This window comes from Marmota flaviventris, chromosome 9 (assembly GCF_047511675.1).
Source record: "Marmota flaviventris isolate mMarFla1 chromosome 9, mMarFla1.hap1, whole genome shotgun sequence".
Taxonomy (NCBI): Eukaryota; Metazoa; Chordata; class Mammalia; order Rodentia; family Sciuridae; genus Marmota; species Marmota flaviventris.
In genome coordinates, this window is record NC_092506.1 from 816228 (window position 1) to 838988 (window position 22761).

Consider the following 22761-nt stretch of genomic DNA (forward strand, 5'->3'; position numbering starts at 1 on the left):
CTTTGGGGACATCAAGCAAATGGAGGTGATGGTATGTGGGGGCTACACCCAGGAAGAAACGGAGAGGCCTCGAACAGCCAGAAGTACAAGGAGTGACCCCCCCAGCTGCCTCCTGCAGGATAGGAAGACCCTGGAGGGTGGGGACTGGGTGCCCCAGGCTGGCCCTGGCACAGGGGGGGAAGCCTGCCCATACCAAGCTGTCATGCTCCAGGAAAGGCACCCCTTCATCTGTCACCACCCGTGCCTTCTGTGGCCCATCCCTGGCATCCCTCCACTCCCGGGGCAGCCTGGCCAGCCTGGGGGAGGCTGAGTGGTAGGAGGAGCAGCTGCCGGGCCTGAAGTTCAGCTGCAGCACCTCAGGAGGTGGAGTCAAGGGCTGCCTGTCTCCAGCACCATGATCAGCAGTGCCCACAACCACCGCAAGGCTGAGATCCCCAAGCTATGGAAAGACAGCGGGGCACCCCTGACAGCCTCCTCCCACCAGGGTCACTTGCAGGAACACCTGTGGTGATGCAGAATGCTGTGGGAATCAGCTCAGGCACCTGTGGGTGCCTTTGTCAGTCACAGCCTGGTTCCTCGACCTGGGGAATGGAGTCTCCTGGCCTGCAGCTTCACCGTCGGCAGCACTTTCCATGGCTAGGTCTAGGACTGGAGGGCAGGGGCAGGGAGTGGAGGGGTATGCCAGACTTGGGGAATGTATGCTCATACATTGCTGTCTACCTTGGGATCAAACAGAAACTGCCACTTGGCTGCTTAATTCCCCTGGAGGGTGATGCTGACCAGCTTGTGCCCTTCCACAGCCCTGATGACAGCTCTGTGCCAGGCCGTAGCCCTTCCTGCTGGGCCTGCACCGTCACACTTTGAAGTGGAGGTCTGCCAACTGCCCTGGCCAGGCCTGTGATGTGTCTCCTTGCAGTGTGTGACCAGTCTGGGTCCCTTCCTCTTCCTCTCTCTTATTCCTTTTGCCTCTGTAGGAGGGGAAGGGGATGGGGAGGGGATGCTCCTTTGTCATCACGTTGGTTCTGGATTAAATTGGGGGCAGAGATTGTTCTCCCTGCTGTTCTCCAAGGCTGCTTGGTGTGGGAGGAGGATCATGGGGCTGGGACCTGCAGGCAGTCCTGTTCCTTCTCCCTCTGCCTTGCGGCACCTGAGGAGACGCTGGGGGTCAAGCAGATGTGGGAAGGAAACTTCCACTCCTCTGAGCAGCTCAAGAATTAGGCCTTGAAGTGGGGCAGGGACAGCTGACTGAGCCCAAATGCTCAAAGACTTTGGGAGGCTGGGGTTGGGGTCACAGAGGCAGACTCCTTTCTTCTCTCCATCTCCTCATGCTCAGACCCTCTTCCTGCTCCATATTGACTCTGGGCACTTTGTACAATTCTTGTAAATGCCCCACCTTTCTCCTCTAGACCTCCAGTGGATTGGGCATCTGCATGCTGTGCAGGTTTCTCCCAGGCCTCGCTTTCGCTTTCTCTCTCTCTCTCTCTCTCTCATTTTTAGTTACAGATGGATACAGTATCTTTTTTTTTTTTTTGGTACCAGAGATTGAACTCAGGGGCACTCAAACACTGAGCCACACCCCCAGCCCTATTTTATATTGTATTTAGGGACAGAATCTCACTGAGTTGCTTAGCACCTTGCCATTGCTGAGGCTGGCTTTGAACTTTGATGCAATCCTCCTGCCTCAGCCTCCCAAGCTGTTGGGATTACAGGCTTATGCCACCAAAGCTGGCTACTATAGTCAGTCTTGCATTGATCTTGGAGTTGGCAACTTTCCCAGACTCCTTGTTGTTTTTTTTTCCTTCAAATTTTAGTTGTAGTCAGACACAATACCTCCGTTTTATTTATTTATTTTTATGTGGGGCTGAGGATTGAACCCAGTGCCCCACATGGGCTAGCAAGTGCTCTACCATTGAGCTGCAACCCCAGCCCCCTGAATTCCCTGATTGATAGTACTTTATGTGCAGCTTTCTTTGGATTTTCTTTACATTCCACTGTATCATCTATGTTTATTTTTCCTTTCCCAGCCCGTATTTGTTCATTTCACCTGCATTATTGCTCCAGTCCAGACCTCCATTGTGATGTTGAACAGAAGTCGTGATCAGTATTTTGTGTTTTGTCTCATTGGGAAGGCTTTTGATATTTTACCATTAAGTATGATGTTTGCTGTAGAACGGTTTCTTTTTTGTTGTTGTTGTTGGTTTTCTTCTTTTGGGTACTGGGGATTGAACTCTGGGTTGCTTAACCACTGAGTCACACCCCCAGCCCTTTTTAGTTTTTATCTTGAGACAGGCTCTTGCTAAGTTGCTGACTGGCCTTGAGCTTTGAATCCTCCTGCTTCGGCCTCCCGAGCAGCTGGGATGGCAGATGTGGCCACTGCTTGTTGATTTTCTTGATCACGTTAAAGAAGTTCCTATCTTTAATTTGCTGGACATTTTTATAATTAATTAACTGGAAGCCATTTAAAGTAGGGTCTCCTTTGTAGGAATTCCCCTATGGGAAACAGTGGGGTGCCTGCCTAATGTGCTTGCCTCTGCTCTCTGGCAGTGTGTGTCTGTCCTGTCGGTCTCTCTTTGCTGAGCAGCTTTGAGCTCTGCTTCTTGCAGGAGGTGTGTGTACAACCACAGTTTAGGTTAGTACCATTTAGCTTAGGGCAAGGGTTGGTTGAGCTTTCTCAGATGGGTTCATGCTGGCATCCATATCACACGTGTGCTCTGTGGGGAGGAGGAGCCACTCTGAGCTCCTGGAGCAGGAGGAGGAAGACCCTGGTTGTGTGCCAATAGGAACGAGGTCTCAGCCATAGGTTCTCCTTTCTCCAAGGATGGTGAGGTCTGCTGTGTAGGGCTGTGCTGAGCTGTAAGTGCAGCCTGCTGCTACTCGGCAAGTTCACTACAGAGGTCCGTGCCTGGGGCTGCAGGGCCTGGGTGGGGTCAGAACTCTGGCTTCTTCAAGGAGTCTCTTCCCTTCCTAGGGGCCTAAAGCTCTTGCTCTGGTATGCCATTCATTCCCCAGCCCTCAGAGGAAAGGCTGATGTCACATTCAGGCATCACAGAGTGGGGTGCCAGAGAGGACTGCTGCTTGGCTGTTGACTGGCACCTGCTGTGACCCTTCTGTGCTGCAGAGCACGGCAGGCATCATGGTGACAGGACAGGACTGTCCACTGGGGCGTGGCACAGGCCTGCAGTGTGCCTGATGTGGAGACAGGAAAGCAGTGCTGTGTGTGCACCTGGAACAGAGTGGATCTGCAGATGGGCATGGCCTCAGGAGCCAGCGTGGCTTCTTGGGTGCCCTCTGGGGGTTCCTGCTGTCAGCACCTCTCACCTGTTCTGTGTTACAGATTGTGACGTCGGCCTCAACAGATCTTCAGGATTACACCTACTATTTTGTCCCGGCGCCCTGGCTGTCGGTCAAGCTCCTAAGGCTGCTGCAGTGCTACCCACCCCCAGGTGATGGCCAGCGGGGCAGGGGAAGTCGGCCTACCCAGACCTGCACCGGGAGGGTTTAGTTCTTTGAGTAGATTTGAGCCTTCTGCTGTTGCGGGAAGTTCCTTGCAGGAGTCCTGGTTTTCATTTGTAGCTCCCTCTGCTGATACAGCCGTGTCTCAGTTTTGTTAAGACTGGGGTTCCTCTGTGCTTTTCTGTGGTCTCAGATCTGTGCAGTTTGAGACAAGCCTTCTTTCCATGGTGCTAGAGATGAAGCAGGGCTTACCATCAACTCCAGTGCTGTGCCACTGAGTCCTATGCTGGCCTGTCACCAGTGCTAGTAGCCATGTCACAGGAGTCGCCAAGTTATCACTGGTCCTTGTGCTCCTTCCCTTTGGTCCCAGAGGCCTTGTGAGGCTTCCCTCTGTGTTGCCACTGCAGCTCTTCCTGTCCCTGTGGGTGAGAGCAGGTGCATAGAAGGCCTTTGGCCCTTTAGCCTAAGATTTTTTCATTGTGTTTGTCCATATCTGTGGATTTTATTCCCTTTCCACTAAGGTGATCTGTATCCCAGTAAAAGTGCTCTGTGTGCGGCCTGCTTTGAGGTGCAGGACCCTTCATTTCTGGTGTCCGTGCCATGGGAATGGGGTGCTGACTCGGGTTTCTTTCGTGGTTTTGTGAGTGCTCCCAGCTGCCCCACTGTTAGGGTTGGCTGTGTCGAGGGCCCCACAGATCCGCTGTGCCAGTCTGGGGGCCTCTCAGCAGGTGTGGGTCTGAGGCCAGGGAGCCTGACCAGTCCTTCTTCCTTGCCTAGAAGACCCTGCAGTGCGAGGCCGCTTGACCGAGTGCCTGGAGACCATCCTGAACAAAGCCCAGGAGCCGCCCAAGTCAAAGAAAGTACAGCATTCCAACGCCAAGAATGCGGTGCTGTTCGAGGCTATCAGCCTGATTATCCACCATGACAGGTCAGTTGCTGGCCTCCTGCACACGCTGGTGTGACTCTCAGCATTGCTCCCCATGGGCTCTGCCCCACTGCCACCTGGCATGCCCTCTCTGGCCCCAGAACCCTCACCAGATGCTTTGCTGACTGTTGCCATCCCCAGAGCCACCTCCTGTCCCTCTGTGCTTCTGTGTCCCGATTGGCTTCTCCCATAGTCCTGCAGAAGGTTGTGTGTCCTGTGCTGGCCCAGGTCTCTTGAGGCAGTGGTAGAGACAACCCTGCCTGTGGACACAGCACAGAGGGCTGTGGGTGGCTGTCCTGCTCCCCTGTGGGCCTACAGCACTGTGCTTTGGCTCAGAGAGGGGACGTGTGGCCCACGGGGCCTGTGGGCAGACAGTAGCTGTTCTCGAGTCACTGCTTCCTTGTAGAGCAGCAGGCTGATGTCCACCCTCATCAGGGTCGGGAGCCGTGTGAAATGAGGTTTCTAATTGGAGGTTGCCTCATGGTCCTCACTGAATATACTTAAAGAGAGTCGGAGTCACCTGAAGCAGTGGGTGCTGCGTGGAGTTGCCTGTGCGTGCCTCGTGCCTCCTCACTGGCTGGTTGCCCTGGCCTTTTGCTGCCTGTACATGTGTGCACCAAGCTGGCTGCTGATTGAAGTTGCTTTTCTGGTCAGGACCTGATGCCAGCAGCACCTTGACCTTCAGACTCCAGAGTGGGTGGGGTTCTTCAGAGCTTTGGGAGGTTCCAGAGGGAGCAGGAGCTGTAGGGTGTGACACCCAACTGAGGAACCAAGCTGGGCTCCTGCCTCTCGGGCCCCTGGAGTTCTTGCTTGGGCTGCATATCATGCCCTTGTCAGTGCACAGCAGGGTCCAAGGCTCTCCTGCTGGTGTGACCAGTGCTGAGGAAGCCTCTCCCGCCCGCTTCTGCCTGTGCAGTGAACCGAACCTGCTCGTGCGCGCCTGCAACCAGCTGGGCCAGTTCCTGCAGCACCGGGAGACCAATCTGCGCTACCTGGCTCTGGAGAGCATGTGCACGCTGGCCAGCTCCGAGTTCTCCCATGAGGCTGTCAAGACCCACATTGAGACTGTCATCAACGCCCTCAAGGTAGCACCATGGTGGGAGTCGTGGGTGCTTCTGTGACACCGCTGGGTCCCCTTGGCAGTTGCATTTAGGTCCAGAAGTGGTGGCCTGACTCTTGTCACCCATCACACTGACTGGGCACAGCTTCTGGGTTAGTTGTCATCTGCCCTGCCATGGGGTCCCACCGTGTCTTGAGGCCACACTGCCTGGCCAGTCCCACACTGCGTGGGACTCTGGGCTGCACGCGTGTGACCACAGCAGTCCTGACTTCTTGTGGGACAGCTCTCCTGTGGGATCCTGCTTGCTGAGTTCCATCTAATGGTTCAGTGAACAGAGCGATTCTTTTTTGATAGAAAGGTGAATTTTTTTGGTACCAGGAATTGAACCCAGGGATGTTAACCCCTGAGCCCTGTCCCTGTCCTTTATTTCATATCTTTGAATGTCTGATACTCGGTCTCACAAAGTTGCTGAGGGTCTCCCGCCACTGCTGGGGCTGCCTTTGAGCTTGCCGTCCTCTGCCTCAGCCTCCCCAGCTGGGCACCATCACACCTGGCTGAAAGATGAGATATTTTATTCTTTTTAAGAAAAATCACACTTGGCAGAGAAAAATTCACTTTTTCGAGGATTTCTGATTTTTTAAAAAAATTTTTTAGTTGTTGATGGACATTGATTTTATTTATTTGTACGTGATGCTGAGAATAGAATCCAGTGCCCCACGCATGCTAGGCAAGCACGCTACCACTGAGCCACAACCCTAGCCCCTCAGATATTTTTTAAGAACTAAAATTTAAGCTCTGGAGGTGCCTAGCTGGGGTCGCCATGTCCTGCTGTCTGCCCAAGTCTGCAGGACTGACCAGCGGGCCTGCCTGTGAGCCCGGAGCAGCAAAGAGCTACAGGCGGAGGTCACAGTACGTGTCCTGGCCCAGCTGTGGGTAGTGGCCCAGCAGGTCTACGAGTCCTGGCATTCTGTGGCTCCCTGAGCTTTGTGTGGGGACCAGTCAAGGTTGGGTTCTGGTCCTGGCTTGGTGTCTGTTCTAGTCGTTTCCGTAGTCGTTGACAGGGAACAGCTCTCACTTCACATGGCTCTAGCCCTTGTTCGGGCCCTTCTCCGTGCTGCTCTGGGGTGTTCAGCTCACCCCCACACCCACCCTCCTCACACATCGTGTTCTGGTTCCTTCTGGGGCAGGGTCATGGCAAGCTCCCAGGCGAGCTCCCGGGTGATGTTCCCAGGTGATGCAGAAGGAACCAGTCTGTGACCACACAATAGAGAGGCCTCCGTGGCCCAACCACTGGGCACAGAGAACCTGGCTGGTGAAGTGGGTGTGGTGGTGAGTGGGAGGGAGCTAGACTCCAGGCTGGAGGGACTGTTTGACCCACGTTGGGGTGGTGAGTGAGTGAGTGAGGGGTCTGGCGACCCCCAGTCTGCTGGGCTTCCAGGTACAGATAGTGAGGGAGGTGGGTGCAGTGACTGCCTGATGAGGGCAGAACCATGGGGAGCCCTGGGTGGCTCCCTCAGGATGTAGATGCAGGACCCCTGGGCCACACACTTCAGGGGACATTGACTGTCCACCAGCCTGTGGTTTGCATGGGCAGTCTCTTGATTGCCCTCCTTCCCCTGCAGACAGAGCGGGACGTGAGTGTGCGGCAGCGAGCGGTGGACCTGCTCTACGCCATGTGTGACCGCAGCAATGCCCAGCAGATTGTGGCCGAGATGCTCAGCTACCTGGAGACGGCCGACTACTCCATCCGAGAGGAGATTGTGAGTCCTCAGCCCAGGCTGGCCCACCTCTGCACTGTTCCTTGGTGGCTCGTGGCTGTCCAGCAGGCTTGGTTGGGGCTCTGTGGGACGCTCGACAGAGGATCCCTTGGTGCTGGCCTTCCAGTCAGCAAGGAGATGCCTCACATCTGCCCAGCAGCAGGCTTTCTCAGGACCTCTGTCCTTCAGTGCGGCATCCGTCTGGCAGGGTCTGAACGCGGCCTCCGTGCTGTGCGTCACGGCCAGCATCTCACAGCCTGAGGGCAGAGCTCTCGGCAGTGCTGCCTTTGAACCACAGCTGACGCATCTCTGGCTTCCCTGGTCCTCAGCATCTCTAGCTGGAGCTAAGCCTGAGCAGTGGCTCCCTTCGTGAGTCCTGTCAGTCGCCATGCAGCAGGCACATTCCTGACAGGCTGCTGCCGCCCAGCAGGCCCCTGCTTCTGTCACAGAGCAGGTCTGAGGGAGGGGACCTTGGAGCCCCATGGCTGCCCTGATTGCTCTGCTCCTAACCCAGGGGTGGCACTGGCTTCTCCATGCCTGAGGATAGGCAGGGTGTTGCTCAGCTCTGAAGTACCTGAGGTAATCGACGTACAATAGAAAGGTGTGTTGCTGTTGTTGTTGTTTTTTTTAATGTTTTTTTTTGGACACAATGTCTTTATCTTATTTTTATGTGGTGCTGAGGATTGAACCCAGTGCCTCACGCGTGCTAGGTAAGCGCTCTACTTCTGAGCACAACCCCCGCCTAGAAAGGTGTATTCTGACTCCAGCTTTGCAGCTTAGAGTTCAAGGTCACTTTGGACCTATGTGGGACATGGCTGGCTAGGCAAGTGGCCTGCTGACTTCAGCCAGTGTCTGTTTCTGGCCTGAGTTGTGGGGCTTGTTGGGGTGTGTCTGGCTTGGGGGCTGGTCACTGGAGAGGCCCTCCTTAACTCTGCTCTAGGGGGTGCGGCAGTCAGGGGATCTGTGCCCATTGGCACATCACGTGTGCACCACGCACCCTGGGTTTGAGTGCTGGCTTATGGGCTGTTAGACGAGGAGCTATCGTCCTGTCGGCTTGCTTTCATCACATGTCTCAGTCCCAGGACCAGGACTCACCCACGACCCACCCGTCTGTTGCCCTGTTGGCTGCTGGGGGTCCGGGTGCTACGGCCACCCAGCCCACAGGCTGTTCTCCCTCACGTGCTCGCAGGTTGGGGGCAGGACGGTGGTCTGCATGTGCTGTGGGTGCTGGAGGCAGGCCTGGTAGCCTCAGGAAGATGTCCTGTGGGAAGTGGTGAGGGCCCCCAGCCTACAGCTGAGGGCAAGGGCTGGCTCGAAGGCCATGGGCTTTGACGCTTTGGAAGTGTCTTGGAATCTGATGGCAGAGGGGGTGTGCAGAGCAGATGGATGGGTGTTTTAGCTCTAGGCTGGGGATGGTGGGGCCTGAGGGATCTGGTCACCATGATGGCTGGCTCAGGGTTGGCAGCTGGTACCCTTTGGGCTCCATGCAAGAAGACTGGGTGGCTGCCCCTATGGTGTGAGCTTGCCGGGGCTAGGTTGGGGGTGGTGAATTGGCAATCCTCCCATGGAGAGAGGGCAGGCAAATAAGAGGAGACCTGGGGATGTGGTGGGCAGGCCGGCAGGAGGAAGAGCCATGGCCTGAGGATGGTGTGCAGTGCCATTTCACCTGGGGTATCTTGCAGGTGGCATGAGGCTATTGGTAATAGTGTCCCATTGCATGCCTGGCTCAGCTACTGCTGCCTGTCCCTGGGGGTCGATGGCTTTTCTTGCCTGAGTAGCGGCTCCACACCCTGGGCCTCCTTAGAGAACCAGTGAGGGCTTTCCGCACACCCCAACTTTAGGTCCTCTACGGATTTGGATGATGGCTTGTCCTTTGGTGGTCCCCTGGCAGGTGCTGAAGGTGGCCATCCTGGCTGAGAAGTATGCAGTGGACTACACCTGGTACGTGGACACCATCCTCAACCTGATCCGCATCGCAGGAGACTATGTGAGCGAGGAGGTCTGGTACCGAGTCATTCAGATTGTCATCAACCGGGACGACGTACAGGGCTATGCTGCCAAGACGGTGTTCGAGGTGCGGCCTGGGTTCATGTGGTGGGCAAGGGTGGTGAGTAGGGCTTTGGTGCCCACGCTCATGTGAATCCCGGTGGGTGGTGTTTTTTGCCCTTTTTGCTCCTGTTTGCTGTACCCTGTGATCCCCCTGCCCTGAGCTTGCTGTCCCTTCGAGCCTCTCCTCCTGGGCTCAGGTGCCCCCGGCTGTTCTGCTGTGGCTTGCAGCTCCTGTACCTGGCTCAGCCCATTCATGGTTTCGTAGGCTCTGCAGGCTCCAGCATGCCACGAGAATCTGGTCAAAGTAGGCGGCTACATCCTGGGGGAGTTTGGAAACTTGATAGCTGGGGATCCTCGATCCAGGTAAGACACATCTGTGCGCCGGCTGGCATGTGCTCTGTCGTGGGTTGCCCTGCACCCTTCGTCCTCCTGATGGGAAATGCTTGTCCTCACATTGATCCAACACCCTCCAAGTCATTCAAGTAGCATGCCTCTGTTAAAAGTACAGATTATGTGGTCCTGTGGCTGGTGTCCTCAAGTACCTGCAGACAGATCTGGCACAAGAAACGCAGCCTCCCTGGGGGCTTCTATCTTAGCATGAGCGCCCAGCTGTGCTTGCCTCTGAGCCGGCAAGCTGACAGCCTGCCTTGCCCTGACCAGCCCCTTGATCCAGTTCGACCTGCTGCACTCCAAGTTCCACCTGTGCAGTGTCCCCACCCGGGCGCTGCTCTTGTCTACCTACATCAAGTTCGTGAACCTCTTTCCGGAGGTAAAGACCACCATCCAGGACGTGCTGCGCAGCGACAGCCAGCTGAAGAATGCGGATGTGGAGCTGCAACAGCGAGCTGTGGAGTACCTGCGCCTCAGTACTGTTGCCAGCACTGACATCCTGGTACGCAGTGGCCTGGTGGACTGGGGCTAGGCATCCAGGGCCCTGGGCCAAGCCAAACTTGTGTTCTTTCAACCAGGCAACTGTCCTGGAGGAGATGCCGCCCTTCCCAGAGCGTGAGTCCTCCATCCTGGCCAAGCTCAAGAAGAAGAAGGGCCCAAGCACAGTGACCGACCTGGAGGAGACCAAGCGGGAACGGAGTGCGGATGTGAATGGGGGCCCCGAGCCCGCCCCAGCCAGCACCAGCGCCGCGGTGGGTCCTTGCCTACTGTGCCTGACCCCCGGGGCCCCACAACCTGAGATCAGGATACACAGAGTGTGAGCATGTCAGGGAGAATTTTTATTAACGTGTACTGAGAGCCCAGCGTTGGCCCTCAGCTTGGGGTCTGCGTGCTTCTTCACCCAGGCTCTCAGGTGGCTTATTGCGGAGGCTGGTGTCTGCCTGCTGGAGGTATCTGTGTGACTGGCTTCTTGGCGGCAGGCCAGCTCCCCACTTCCCTCCAGGTGACCTGGGGGCTTGGTCCCTTGCCCTCCCATGGTGGCCTGTCTGCATGCTTCTAGGCTGAGGACGGGCCCCGCTCTTGGAGGTTTTCTGTAGTGAGCTGAAGTAGAGTAAATATCTTCCTTGTGAGTGACGTGGTGAGAGTGGCTTGTTAACATGGGGCTATTCACATGGTGCCAGCACAGGCATCCATGGGGTCCAGGCCAGGGCAGAAGGGCAGCAGCCATGTCCTGCAGAGCAGAGGCTTTGGCCCTAGCAAGGTGAGGCCACGTCTGCAGGAGGATGTGGGTGCAGGTGTCCAGTGACCAGGTCCTACAGAGCCTCCAAGGAGACCCACAGAGTTCCTCTAGGGTGTCACATGGGCTCTGCAGCTCTGAAGAAGGTGCATCCGCAGCCATAGAAGGGCCTTGGTGGCTACCATGAGGCTGTCGTTGGTCTCTGTTTGGATTTACTTGGTTTTTCTCTTATGCATTGGCCCTGATAAGTGAGGTATGACATGCCCAGCCAGGTGTGTGTGGACTGGGAGGTGGGCCTGGGACCCAGGCTGAGGGGTTGGGCTATGTGCTCAGGGGGTCAGAGCCTTGGGTGCAGCGAGGCTGTCCTTGGAAGGTAGGTGTGGGCTCCCTGAGGCTTGGCTTTTTGATAAGGCCCACCCTCTGGAGGCCTCCTCAAGGTTGATTCAGTTTTCTGACTGGGCTGCATGCCCCTTCCTGACTTTACAGGCACTGGCAGGCGAATGGTTGGGAAAGTGGGAATGGTGAGACTTGCAGCCTGCACCCTGAACTCCACGATGGGGTGCAATGGCAGACCTTCTCCTAAAGTGGGTTATTGGTGGGCCCTGGGCGTTGAGGAAGGAGGAGCAGGATGGGGGCAGGGGCACACCTGGTTTGCCTAGCAGCACTGGGAGGTCTGGGTTTCATGTGGCACTTTTCATCTGGGGCACTGTTGGCCAAAGTGTCTTTTACTAAGGTCATGGGTAATGCCAGAACATCTTTGCAAAAATCTCACCTGTGATCCCATGGAGGGCACCAGGACATACCTGCGGCTGCAGATTTGCCTGGCTGTGGCTGGCCACCCTGCTGACCAGGTGTCCCCGAGGCTGTGCTGGCCCCAGTCTGGGCACAAGTGCTCTTTGCTCCAGTTCCTGCTGTGATTGCTGTTGGAGGGAATAGGTGCAGCTCAGGTGTCTGGATGCTGGCAGCACTCCTGGGAGGGTCTCCCCAAGGCCTGGAGGCCAGCAGGTGGGGGAGGTAGGGGTGTGGCTGTGGCTTGCTGGGTCCTCCTGATACAGCAGCCTTGCTCCTACACTCATAACTCTTGGGGTGCTTGTTTAATAGGACAAAGGGGGGTTTCCCAGTTTTAAGAGACATTTAGAAAGCAGACATACTGGAACCACCTTTCAGGAGCCAGTGGTGAGGAGCTGACTGGCTGGCAGAGCTGCAGGGGCTCACCCTGTGGGTGCCTGTCTGTAACCCATAGCCCTCTGGCATACAGCCTCCTGAGGACACAGGGCTGGGCGGAGGGGTGGAGTAGCCACCTGCAGTGGGTCCAGCCAGACTTGCCCGCTCCTCTGTGGCCTCTTTCTTCTCCCTGGGGCATGTGTGACCCAGGTCTTCTGGGTCAGTCAGTGGCCCTTGAGGAAGAAGCACAGTGCATCTGGTACCTGCATCCTGCAGAGACAGACCAGTGGGCTTGCCTGGCCCAGCGTGGGCCTCTGACACCCACACCCATCTCACCAGCTGATGTTCTGTTCCTCTTTCATCTTGGAGGCATGTCCATGCATAAAGCCATGTATCTGCACACGCAGTTAAACACATTTAACACCCCAGCTTGGTGTGAAGGGGCCGCAAGGTCATTTGTGCCTGGTATGGCTCTGCTGAAGGCCAGATGGCAGGCCTATAGGCCTGGCCCCACGTGCCAGGGCTTCCACATGGGGAATGACAGCCTTTTGGCTAGTTCTGGGGAAAACCAGTGCAGACTGAGTGAGTATGTTGGGTAGCCTTAGGACCTAGTTCTTGGAACACTGTAACCCGGTTTAGTCTTCATGGCTGTCCAGTGGGACTTGGACCAGCCACTGGGAGGGTGTCTTCGTGCAGGCATCCACATCTCTAGCCTTAGTTCATGCAGTCAGTAGCATCTGCAGTCATGTGACCATCAGATCCCAGGCCTGAGTGGCCCTGAAGAGCTCTGCTGGAAGCACCCAGGCACCCAGTTGTGTGGTTGGCTTAATTCTGCAGCTGGGCCCAGGCCCACATAGAATCAGAGCCGAGGTGAGCCAGCTGCGTGTCTTGAAGAGCAAGTGCAGGTGCGTGGAGCTATGCCTCCTGGTGAAGTAGCACTCACTTCTGTGGCCCTCCTCATAGCAGATCATGTAGTGGTCACTTCTATGGCCCTCGTCACACCGGGTGATATAAGGATCCCTTCTCTGGCCCCCATCACACCAAGGGATATAATAGTTTTCTGAGGATCAAAGCCATGTGTTTGTCTGCAGGCCGTGCTGTGTATGGTGCCGAGGCTGAGCCAGGGCATTCCATTGCTGAGCCACATCTCACCCCCTATAATTTTAAGTCATGTGTCACCAAGTGTCCTAGGCTGGCCTCAAACCTGCAGTGCCTCAGCCTCCTGCTGTTTGTACAATTTTTAATCTGCCTTTCCCCTCAACTGAATAAGATTTGACAAATAAGCCAGGAATGCCTTGTAGCAAGTGGCTTGCTGATTATTATTATTTTTTTTTTTTTTGTCTTCTAAAACTTGCTGTCTGATGGCAGAAATGTTTTCAGGACTTCTCTTCATTCCAGTGGCATTTGTGGAGAAATGCTGGCCGTTCCTTTGCTGTGTAGAGCGTAGCCTCTTGTTGCTGCCCCACCTGGCCCTGTGTGCCTACTCAGAAAGGGCAGCCTGTCTGGCCTGGGTGGATGTGGGTTGGGGGACTTGAGCGTCCACACTGCCGTGCCCAGTTCTGGTGCTGATGCTGTCCCTCCTCCTTTTCCAGTCCACGCCTTCTCCGTCGGCAGACCTCCTGGGCCTGGGGGCCACCCCCCCTGCCCCTGCGGCGCCACCGCCCTCCTCTGGCGGGCTGCTGGTGGATGTGTTCTCAGACTCGGCTTCCTCGGTGGCACCTCTTGCTCCCGGCTCTGAAGACAACTTTGCCAGGTAGCCAGGTTCCTGCACCAAATATGGGAAGTATAGACAGGGTCGGCTGGGCAGCAGGCAGCATGACCACCTGGTTGCTACTTGGGAGAGAGGTGTAAGCCACTTTCTGTGTTCAGTCCCCCGGCACCCCTGGTGGTGCTGTGCCTGCTACAAGGTCAGCAGGTCTGCGTCCCAGGGTGGGCAGCGGAGCTGCAGGTCTGGTGCTTCTGGGCATTTAGTACACACTCTGGCTGCTGCTCTCCGCTGCACCCTGCTCTCTAACCTGTCACTGTTCCTTGTCAGCCTTGTGGATAACTGCCATTTCTTTTTAAGGACTCATTCACTTTTGAGTTAGTGGTGGCCTGCCTGCGCTCTGCCCGCACCCTGCCTGGCCTGGCCCGGAGGAGTGAGTGCTTCCTGCAGCTCTGCAGGTGTTTGGGGCCTCCTGACCCTGCTGCAGTGCGTGTTGGCTCCGGCCTTTGTTCCCTGTCTTCCCCCATTTTCAAAATGTGGATGTCAGACTGTTCTTCCCAGCACTTACTCTCTTTCTTCCATCTTAGGACTGAATCTGCTTTTATTGATTGATTGATTAAGTTCCTTATAATCGAAATTTACTTATTAATTGGTACCGGGGATTGAACCCAGAGGTGCTTTGCCACTGCCATATCCCTAGTCATCTCACTTCCATCCTTCCTTTCCTTTTTTTTGAAGTACTGGGGTTGAACCTAGGCCTCGCACGTGCTGGGAAAGCGCTCTACCACTGTGCCACGTCCCCAGCCCTTTTTGTTTTTTGAAACAGTTCTTGCTAACTTGCCCTGGGTGGACTGGAACTGGCGATCCTCCTGCCTCAGCCTCCTGAGGTGCTGGGATTTAGGCTGCACCACTGTGCCAGGCCTGCTTGTGTCTAGATCTGTGGACATGATGGGCCCTCACTTCCACCCTGCAGAGTGGCAGCATGTCCTGGGTGCAGATTAGAAAACCTTAATGCAATGGTTCTTTGTCCCCCCATTTTGAAGATGGTAGTAGAAGTTCTGTGGGCTTTCCTCCCATTTATTATTATTATTATTTTTTTTAACTTTGTTTTTGATTTTTATGTGGTGCTGAGTAGTGAACCTAGTACCTCAAATGTGCTAGGCAAGCACTTTACCACTGAGCCACAACCCCAGCCCATCCTCCCGTTTATTATTTAAGTGTTTTATTTTGTCAATATCACAACACTGTTGGCTTATAATCTTGAAGTCTAGAAAAATTTCTTAGTTCCTTATAATCAAAACGTTGAGTCCAAAATTTCCCCCACTTTAGCTTTGGACAGTCAACTTTTAAAATTTTGTGGTGTTGCATGTGTTGCGGTTTCTGTGGTCATCCTGCATGCTGATTCTCGTTCCTTAGAGAAGGCCTAAGCAGACTTCTCCTCATTCACAGAGTGCCAGTCTCAATTCGAGAGCGCCCAGTGGACCCAGGCTCCAAGGTGCTTGTGGCCACAGGAGCTGGATGTCCTGGAGCAGGGCTCATAATCTGGACATCCTCTGAGGGCAGTGGCTCCATCTAGCGAGCCACCCCAGACTTGTTGTATTGTCACCTCACAAGGCTATGAGCACTTGCCAGGGACTGGGCCAAAGGCCTATTTTGCTGCTCTGTGGGACTCAGGACATTTCTAAATTGTGACCCTCTGAGCAACTGGGTGCAGCTCTCCCTGGTGTCCTGTTGGAGATGGAGTGGTGGAAGAGGGGAGGGCCTTGAGGGTCCCGTCTGTGCCTCTGGTGCCCACTGTCCCTTTGAGGCTGCACTCCAGGTCCATGTACCCTTGTTCTTACCTCCCGCTGCCCTGCTGGTCTGGCCTTGTGTGCATGCTTCCTCTGGTGGCTAGGCCCCGTTTCCTTGGGCTCCAGGGTGTTGGTTCTGGCTTGGACATTGACAGAGGGTCGTCATGTGGTGTGTGTCTGGGGCAGCGTGGAGGATTTGTGCTCTGGCTCTCACAGGGCTGGGTCACTGGGGCACAGTCAGTGCAGGGAGGCTGTGGCCTCCTGGCGTGGCCTTTGTTCATTGCACGTTCCTCAGGGATCAGGTGCAGTTGAGATTGGCCCTTTAGAGAACTACCGACCACATAAACATCTGTGGTATGCTGGGGATAGTAGATGGATACCCTTTCTGTATCCCCGACAGATTTCAATTTAAGGTATCTTAGTCCAAATCAAGTGTGACCCCCATGGCCCCTTACTGGCATGGGCCCTTCTATGGCTGAGTTGCGGTGGGGCAGCCCCATGGTGCCTGTGCTCGGAGCCCCAGGCTGTGAGCCCACTTCTGATGGGGACAGCCTCAGTTGTGAGGAGCTCAGCACATACTTTCTGGTGTTTTGGAAGACTGTCCTGCCTGTCCATTGGCGATTTGACTTTGTGGCGCTTCTTGGTGGCCAGAGCTGGGCAGTCTGTCAGGCTGTGGCCTGAAGGACTTGGAAGAGCCTTCAGGAAGCTGGGTCTGCAGAGGGATGTCCATGGGCCTGCTGCCTGGACAGCTCCTGGAAACAGGGCCTGGAGCAGAGCTGGTAGAGCCCTCTTAGGTCACAGTGTGCCAACCCAGTGCCTGTGAGGAATCTGCCCAAGTGGCTCAGGTAGGTGGCCACAGAATTCAGGAAGATGATGAGTGCAGGGTTGGTGCGGGTAGGCAAGGAGATTGCCCAGTGGGCTGCCACTGTGAGCCTGGAGGGGCTGTAGCTGTGCCTTCTGCACACTGCCCAGTCCCCAGCTTGCCCCAGGCCTCATCCCTGAGTACGGGCAGTGGTGCCCTCTTCCCTGGAACACAAGGAGATGATGGCTGCTGCCTGCTGTCCGTCTCTGGCAGCCACTGTGAGTGGTCTTAGGAGTGGTCCCCACGCTGTCTTCCCGTCCCCACCAGTTATCTAAGCCTTGGTGGACTTTAAGCCCTTTTTGAAAAAAGTTCCCTTGCAGTAAGTGGCTTTGAGTGACACCATACTATTCCTTTCCTCCTAGGTTTGTTTGTAAAAATAATGGTGTGTTGTTTGAAAACCAGCTGCTTCAAATTGGACTTAAGTCTGAATTTCGGCAGAATTTAGGTACGTGTTTTCAATGTTTAATAAAATCTCCCTTTGAAAACCGTGGGAAACAAGAAGTGCTACAGGTGGCGCTGACGAGGACCTCATGTCCAGAACATGCAGGGGTCCTTTGCATACCTCCCCCTTGGGGGTAGCTCCGTCTAGAGGCGGCAGATGACCAGGGCAATCATTTCTCCAGAGGAAAGGAGCACAGGGCCACCCCGCATGCATGCCGCTCCCCACCAGGCTGCAGACCCAGCCACAGCATGGGGAACCGCAGCTCTCGCCACCTCACACACAGCAGAGCATGTGGAGAGAAGGGAGCCTTGGGCAGTTGCTAGGTGTAATCTGGGGTGGCCGCTGTGGATGAGAGCAGGGCTGCCCCTCAGCAAGGTGGAGATGATCATGGGCATGATTTAGCAGCCTGCTTCTGGGTATAGACCCAAAGAGTCAAAGCGGGGTCCGGAAGAAAGAGGTGTCGTGGACACATGTTCGTGGCTGCGCGTCATTCACAGTAACTCAGAGGAGATAGCCCGAGTGTTCAAGGTGGGTGGAGAGGTGTGTACTGTGGGGTACTGTTCAGCTTTGCACAGAGGACAGTGTGACACCTGCTGCACGTGGAGGAACCCTGTGGACACGAGGCTTAGTGAAGCACCAGTCATACCATGAAGCGCACTGCATGATCCCAGTCACATGGGGTGCCTGGGCAGGGCAGGGGCTGGAGGGCAGGGAACAGTATTTGATGGGCAGGTTCCAGTCTGGGAGTATTCCAGTAGAGAGAGCCCTGGGGGTGGAGGTGGTGACATCTGCACAGCAGTGTGAGCATGCTCAGTGCCCTGGACTGCACACTGTAAACTTGACTGAATGGTTTATTGTGGGTTTTGAGTCACTTACCAATTTCGTTTTTAATATTTTATTTTTGTTGTTGTTGTAGTTGGGACATAATACCTATTTTTTATTCATTTATTTTTATGTGGTGCTGAGGATTGAACCCAGGGCCTCACGCGTGCTAGGTGAGCGCTCTACCACTGAGCCACAACCCCAGCCCCCACTTACCAATTTTTATATGGAAAAAGAAAAGTTTTGAGTCTAAAAAGAAAAAAAATGTACCCATCGAATCTATGGGGCTGCTGAAGTGGCCCCTATGGGATGTGCTATCCCACCTCCCACCCAGGGAGCCTCGTGAGCAGGAGTGTAGGGAGGAAGGGAAAACACGCCTCTCCTGCTGGCCCTGGTGGGGGCGGGGCAGGGCTCTGCAGGTGCTGTGGTGAGCAGGCCTCCTGCTCCTGTGACCAAGGTCCTAGCCTCTGGCTATGATGACTTTGCCTGGCCTTGATTTACTTTTTGGTTTGTGCAGGGGTGATACCTGCCGGATTGCACTCGACTAAAACACTCAGGGTCACTCCAGGGGAACTGGGCTGCGCGAAATAACCACACGAGACAGAAATACCTTTTTCTTTGGGGGTGCTGTGATGGCTTTTCTGACCTTAAAGGGTCGGCAGAGAGAGAGTACACGTGCTCACCCCTTTTACTGAGGAGAAGCCATGGTTTCAAAGGGCTGAGTCTAGCTTCATGATGTCTGTTGTCAGCAAGTTGACTGATATCTAGGAAGGCCACACCCAAGGACAGAGTAAGAGAAGAGGACACACAAAGGGTGTTTCCATGGAACATTCTATGAATCCCCAACAGGGCAAGGGGTAATTTTACAAAGGAACAGGTGTTGTAATTCTGCAATCTGTATATGGGGTAAAAATGGGAGTTCATAACCCACTTGAATCAAAGTGTGAAATATGATATATCAAGAAATTTGTAATGTTTTGAACAACCAACAATAAAAAATTAAAAAAAAAATAAATAAATTAAAAAAAAAACCAAAGGAACAGGTGAGCATAGCTCCACCCATGGGGATATAGGAAGGTATGTCCATGCACAAAGACATAGTCGCTTGCGCCCTAAAGATCACGGCTACTGTCTGGGTTACCTAGGCAACCAGATCACAGAGTGACAGACGATGCCACACCAATCTAGAAGAGGAGACAAATGCGGTCACGTGCTAGTTGGCCTCCCACAGACAGCAAAGCACTTGTCTTCTGAGAACCTTTGGGGCTTACATTCCTTTCTGAACTGAAAGGGTGGAAATCCCACTGAGACCTGTGTGAGGGTGCTGGTGCTCTAGTTGGTTGGCACAGAGCAGCAGCTGACTGACTGGCACGGTGGTCTGTGGTGGGGCAGGCTCAGTGTGCATGTTTGAAGGACAGTCCCTACATGGCCAGCACTGGCTCTGGGCCATCCAGTGGGTCCAGGCCCAGCCAGGCCTTCCCAGAGGGGCTAAGCGGGGTCTGAATGCTGCTGGGCTGTTGTGACCGGGACCCTGCACGGGGCCCTGCAGCACTGCTGGTGTGAGTGGTGCCTCCCAGCCTGGCCCGCCGGGCCCTCCCTGCACAGGTGTGCAGGAGCTGTCAGAAGACCCGGACATGCTGCTGAGGGGTGGAGAGCAGTGCTGCTTCTGGCTTTGGCATGCCATTAGTTTTCTTTCTTGGTATCAAGAATTGAACCCAGGGATGTTTTACTACTGAGCCACGTCCACAGTCCTTTTAATTTTTTGAGATGGGGTCTCCTTAAGTGACAGAGGTCCCCCCCACCTCCCCCCCCCCCACCGGGCTGGCCTTGAGCTTATGATCCTCTTGCCTCAGCCTTCCCAGTCACTCACTGGGGGTACAAACCTGTGCCACTGTGCCTGGCTACATGCCCTTTAAAATCAGTGAAAACGTTAACTTTAGCAATAGCTTTTGTCATGGCAGTTAGCTTTGATTCAGCGGGGCTTACAGGGGCCCTTGGTTTTCACTGTAAATATGCAGACCAAGTGTGCGACTCAGTTGTTTTTGTTTTCTAGGCCGGATGTTCATATTTTATGGTAACAAGACTTCCACGCAGTTCTTGAACTTCACTCCAACTCTCATCTGTGCAGATGACCTGCAGTCTAATATCCTCGGTACAACCTGGGCCTCAGACACTGACATACAGGTGGCCATCTAGGGTTTAGCTGGACCTTGGAGGAATTTGCTTTTGGTCATGATAGCAAGGTGTTTCCAGGTAGGCAGGTCAGTGGCCCCTGCAGGGTGGCCTCTGGTGTGCCTCAGACAGTGCGCCTGTCCGCCCCCCATCTGCTGCCTTTCCTGGCTTGTTCTGTCCTATGGAGTCATTGGTGAGTCCCCACTGAGTGCTGCTCCTTGCCCTGCGAGGCCTGCAGCTGGCCTGTTTCTACCGAGAGCAGGCTGTGTGGGGAGTCGCCACTTAGGGACAGGTCTACAGTCTGAACAGGGCGCACGGGGCACCTCCCTGGGGGACCCGGTCAGATGGGTGGAACTGAGCTCCTCTCCACCTGAGATCTACATGTGTTTTTAGAGAGATAATAATAACACACACTCTTGAAACTGTTCCAGAATAGATATTAAACACACAGATGCAGAGTCTGCCGCACTGAGTCTTTGTCCAAGATCAGGAGTGAAGGCTCACACCTGCATGTCCCTCCCTAGGGCCTGCTGTGCTCTGAGGGGCCATGGGGTGGTCCTGAGCCTGGAAGCCAAGTGGCCAGTGGGCTCAGGGTCCCAGAGGGAAGGAGAGGCCTTCGTTCCGCCTCCAGACCCAGCTGGGTTGTGTGGGTGGCTTCGCTAGGGGCTTGCAGCACAGTAGCACCTGCTTGCTGACTGCACAGAGCTGTCCCAGGTGGTACAGTCACCTTACTAAGCCATGGGCACTGGCTTTGGCTGAGGGCAGCGGAAACACATGGTAGGATGAGCAGAGCAGTCAGTGGTCCTTTCCAGTGGCCTTGCAAGAGAAGGGAGTGGGCAGATGCGCAGCAGCCCTGGGCACTTGGGCCCGCTGTCCAGTCGCAGGCAGAAGGGCAGGTCTCGTGATGGTCCTGGCCTGAGCTCTGCAGTGTGGTGGGGCATGCGCTACTTCCTGTCTGCCATATGCTTTTCAAATAGCTGAGGGTTAGAGATTAGGCTCTCGGTTATCTTATCAGTATCATCTGTATTCATCTATTTGCAAGCACTGACAAGTCACACAGCAGTGCTGTGGTCACTACTAGGAAAAAGTGGGTAACACCACACATGGAGTTCTGCCCTTAGGCTGCTTACTCTCTCACCCACCATCATCCCTTGAAATTTTTTATTTCCTGTAAGGGTAAGGGATCAGGGGTTTGCCCAGTGGGGCCCACTCTTCCAGACCTGTCTGAACTCCTTAACCTGCCTGCTCACATCTGAACCTGCAGACCAAGCCTGTGGACCCGACTGTAGATGGAGGCGCACAGGTGCAGCAGGTGGTTAACATAGAGTGCGTGTCTGACTTCACAGAGGCACCTGTCCTCAACATTCAGTTCAGGTAAGAGTGAGCGTGGGCACCTGCCCATGTGCCTGGGAGCACCCCCCCCACCACGGGGGACACCCAGTCACCTGAGCTTTCCAGAGTATAGGAAGCTAGCCGTTGAGTGCACCATGTACCACAATGCCCTGAAGTCCCGAGTGCTGCTCTGTGGCCCAAGGGGAGGCAGGGCCAGTCTGCAGTAGCTGACAGCTGGGAAAGACAGCTGCAGAGGAGATGCTGGTGGCTCTCCAGACCCAGGCAGGGCTTCTTGTGCAGCTGTATGCAGACCCAGCCTCTTGCAAGTACTACTGTGGAGTACCTGTGATTGTGGGTTCCCTGTAGGCCCGAGGCCAGTGTGTTTGGAGAAGCACGTTTTCAAATTCTAGAAACAGTACTTACGCAAATGCTTCTCTTCAGTCTTTCTGTGGGGAGATATCCCACCCTGACCACAGACACTGGTGCTCTGGAGGCAGATGAGAGGCAAGGGTGAGTGCTGGAGGCTGTCCTGCCAGCCCTGAGAAGGGCCGGTCCTCCCAACTCTGCTCCAGGCAGTGCGTGTGGCCCTGGCCTCACTTGTGCCAGCTGCCTCAGCAGGTGTATGGAGGGTTGGCTTGGCTCCTGCAGGAGCACTGTCCACCCTGCTGCTGGGGTGGCCTGGGTGGCTTCCCAAGCCCTAAGGCTGTGCAGCCAGGAACCCCGTCCCTTCCCTCTTGTCAACACGTCTGCCCATAGGTATGGTGGCACCTTCCAGAATGTGTCTGTCAAGCTACCCATCACGCTCAACAAATTTTTCCAGCCCACAGAAATGGCTTCTCAGGATTTCTTTCAACGTTGGAAGCAGTTGAGCAAGTGAGAGGGCTGTGCTTGGGGGTGGGGAGAGGATCAGGGGTCATTCAGTGGGTGGCCTGTTAGCCTCCCGTGTGTCTGCCAGCTCTGACAGCCCTCCGTGCCCTTCCTCAGCCCACAACAAGAGGTGCAGAACATTTTCAAAGCAAAGCATCCGATGGACACAGAAATCACGAAAGCAAAGGTAAAAGGCTGTGGTGGTGTCCCCGAGGCAGACACCATGGCCGGTGCCTTTCCTGACTCCTTCCTCCTTTTGGACAGATCATTGGATTTGGTTCTGCACTCCTCGAGGAAGTCGATCCCAATCCTGCGAATTTTGTGGGTGCTGGCATCATACATACCAGAACCACCCAGATTGGGTGCCTGCTGCGCTTGGAGCCCAATCTGCAAGCCCAGGTCAGGACTCCCATGGGGGCGAGTGGAGACCTTGTGTGCCTGCGCCCGTCAGTGTGCATAGGCTTCCCGCCTCTCCATGGGCCCTGGCATGTGGGACCCCATGCAAGTTCCGTGTTGCAGTTCAATCAGTGGTGCTTCCTCTTAGTCCTGAGCAGTGTCCTTCTGGCCGAGGGGCCCCAGTCTCTGTGTCCAGTTCTGCCGGGGGCACCTGTTGTCACTTCATGGGTGATCCCTGGAGAGCAGCTGCCCTTGGGAGGTGGAGGCCCACTGAGAGGAGCTGCTGGCTGCCCTCGGGCTGCGTGGCTGCTGTCTGTTGCAGAGCCTGTGTCTGGTGC

At 55.1% G+C, this 22761-nt stretch overlaps 1 protein-coding gene across 13 annotated transcripts in view; it reads left to right on the forward strand.

The window, feature by feature from the left end:
* Positions 1-22761, forward strand: part of Ap2a2 (adaptor related protein complex 2 subunit alpha 2) — a 70905-nt gene that overhangs the window by 46438 nt on the left and 1706 nt on the right. For 2 of the 13 annotated variants that reach the window (XM_027953657.2, XM_071615905.1), the window contains 16 exons: positions 3335-3443; positions 4231-4381; positions 5295-5463; positions 7061-7198; positions 9087-9269; positions 9510-9607; positions 9905-10136; positions 10213-10386; positions 13628-13788; positions 16755-16837; positions 19710-19840; positions 21093-21202; positions 21602-21670; positions 21917-22033; positions 22145-22214; positions 22292-22426. In XM_027953657.2, coding sequence (XP_027809458.1) covers positions 3335-3443; positions 4231-4381; positions 5295-5463; positions 7061-7198; positions 9087-9269; positions 9510-9607; positions 9905-10136; positions 10213-10386; positions 13628-13788; positions 16755-16837; positions 19710-19840; positions 21093-21202; positions 21602-21670; positions 21917-22033; positions 22145-22214; positions 22292-22426 — 2130 coding nt within the window. Of the gene's footprint in view, positions 1-3334; positions 3444-4230; positions 4382-5294; positions 5464-7060; positions 7199-9086; positions 9270-9509; positions 9608-9904; positions 10137-10212; positions 10452-13627; positions 13789-16754; positions 16838-19709; positions 19841-21078; positions 21203-21601; positions 21671-21916; positions 22034-22144; positions 22215-22291; positions 22427-22761 lie in introns of those variants that run through there. The other 11 variants (XR_003585229.2, XM_027953658.2, XM_027953659.2 and 8 more) reach the window with 11 other exon arrangements.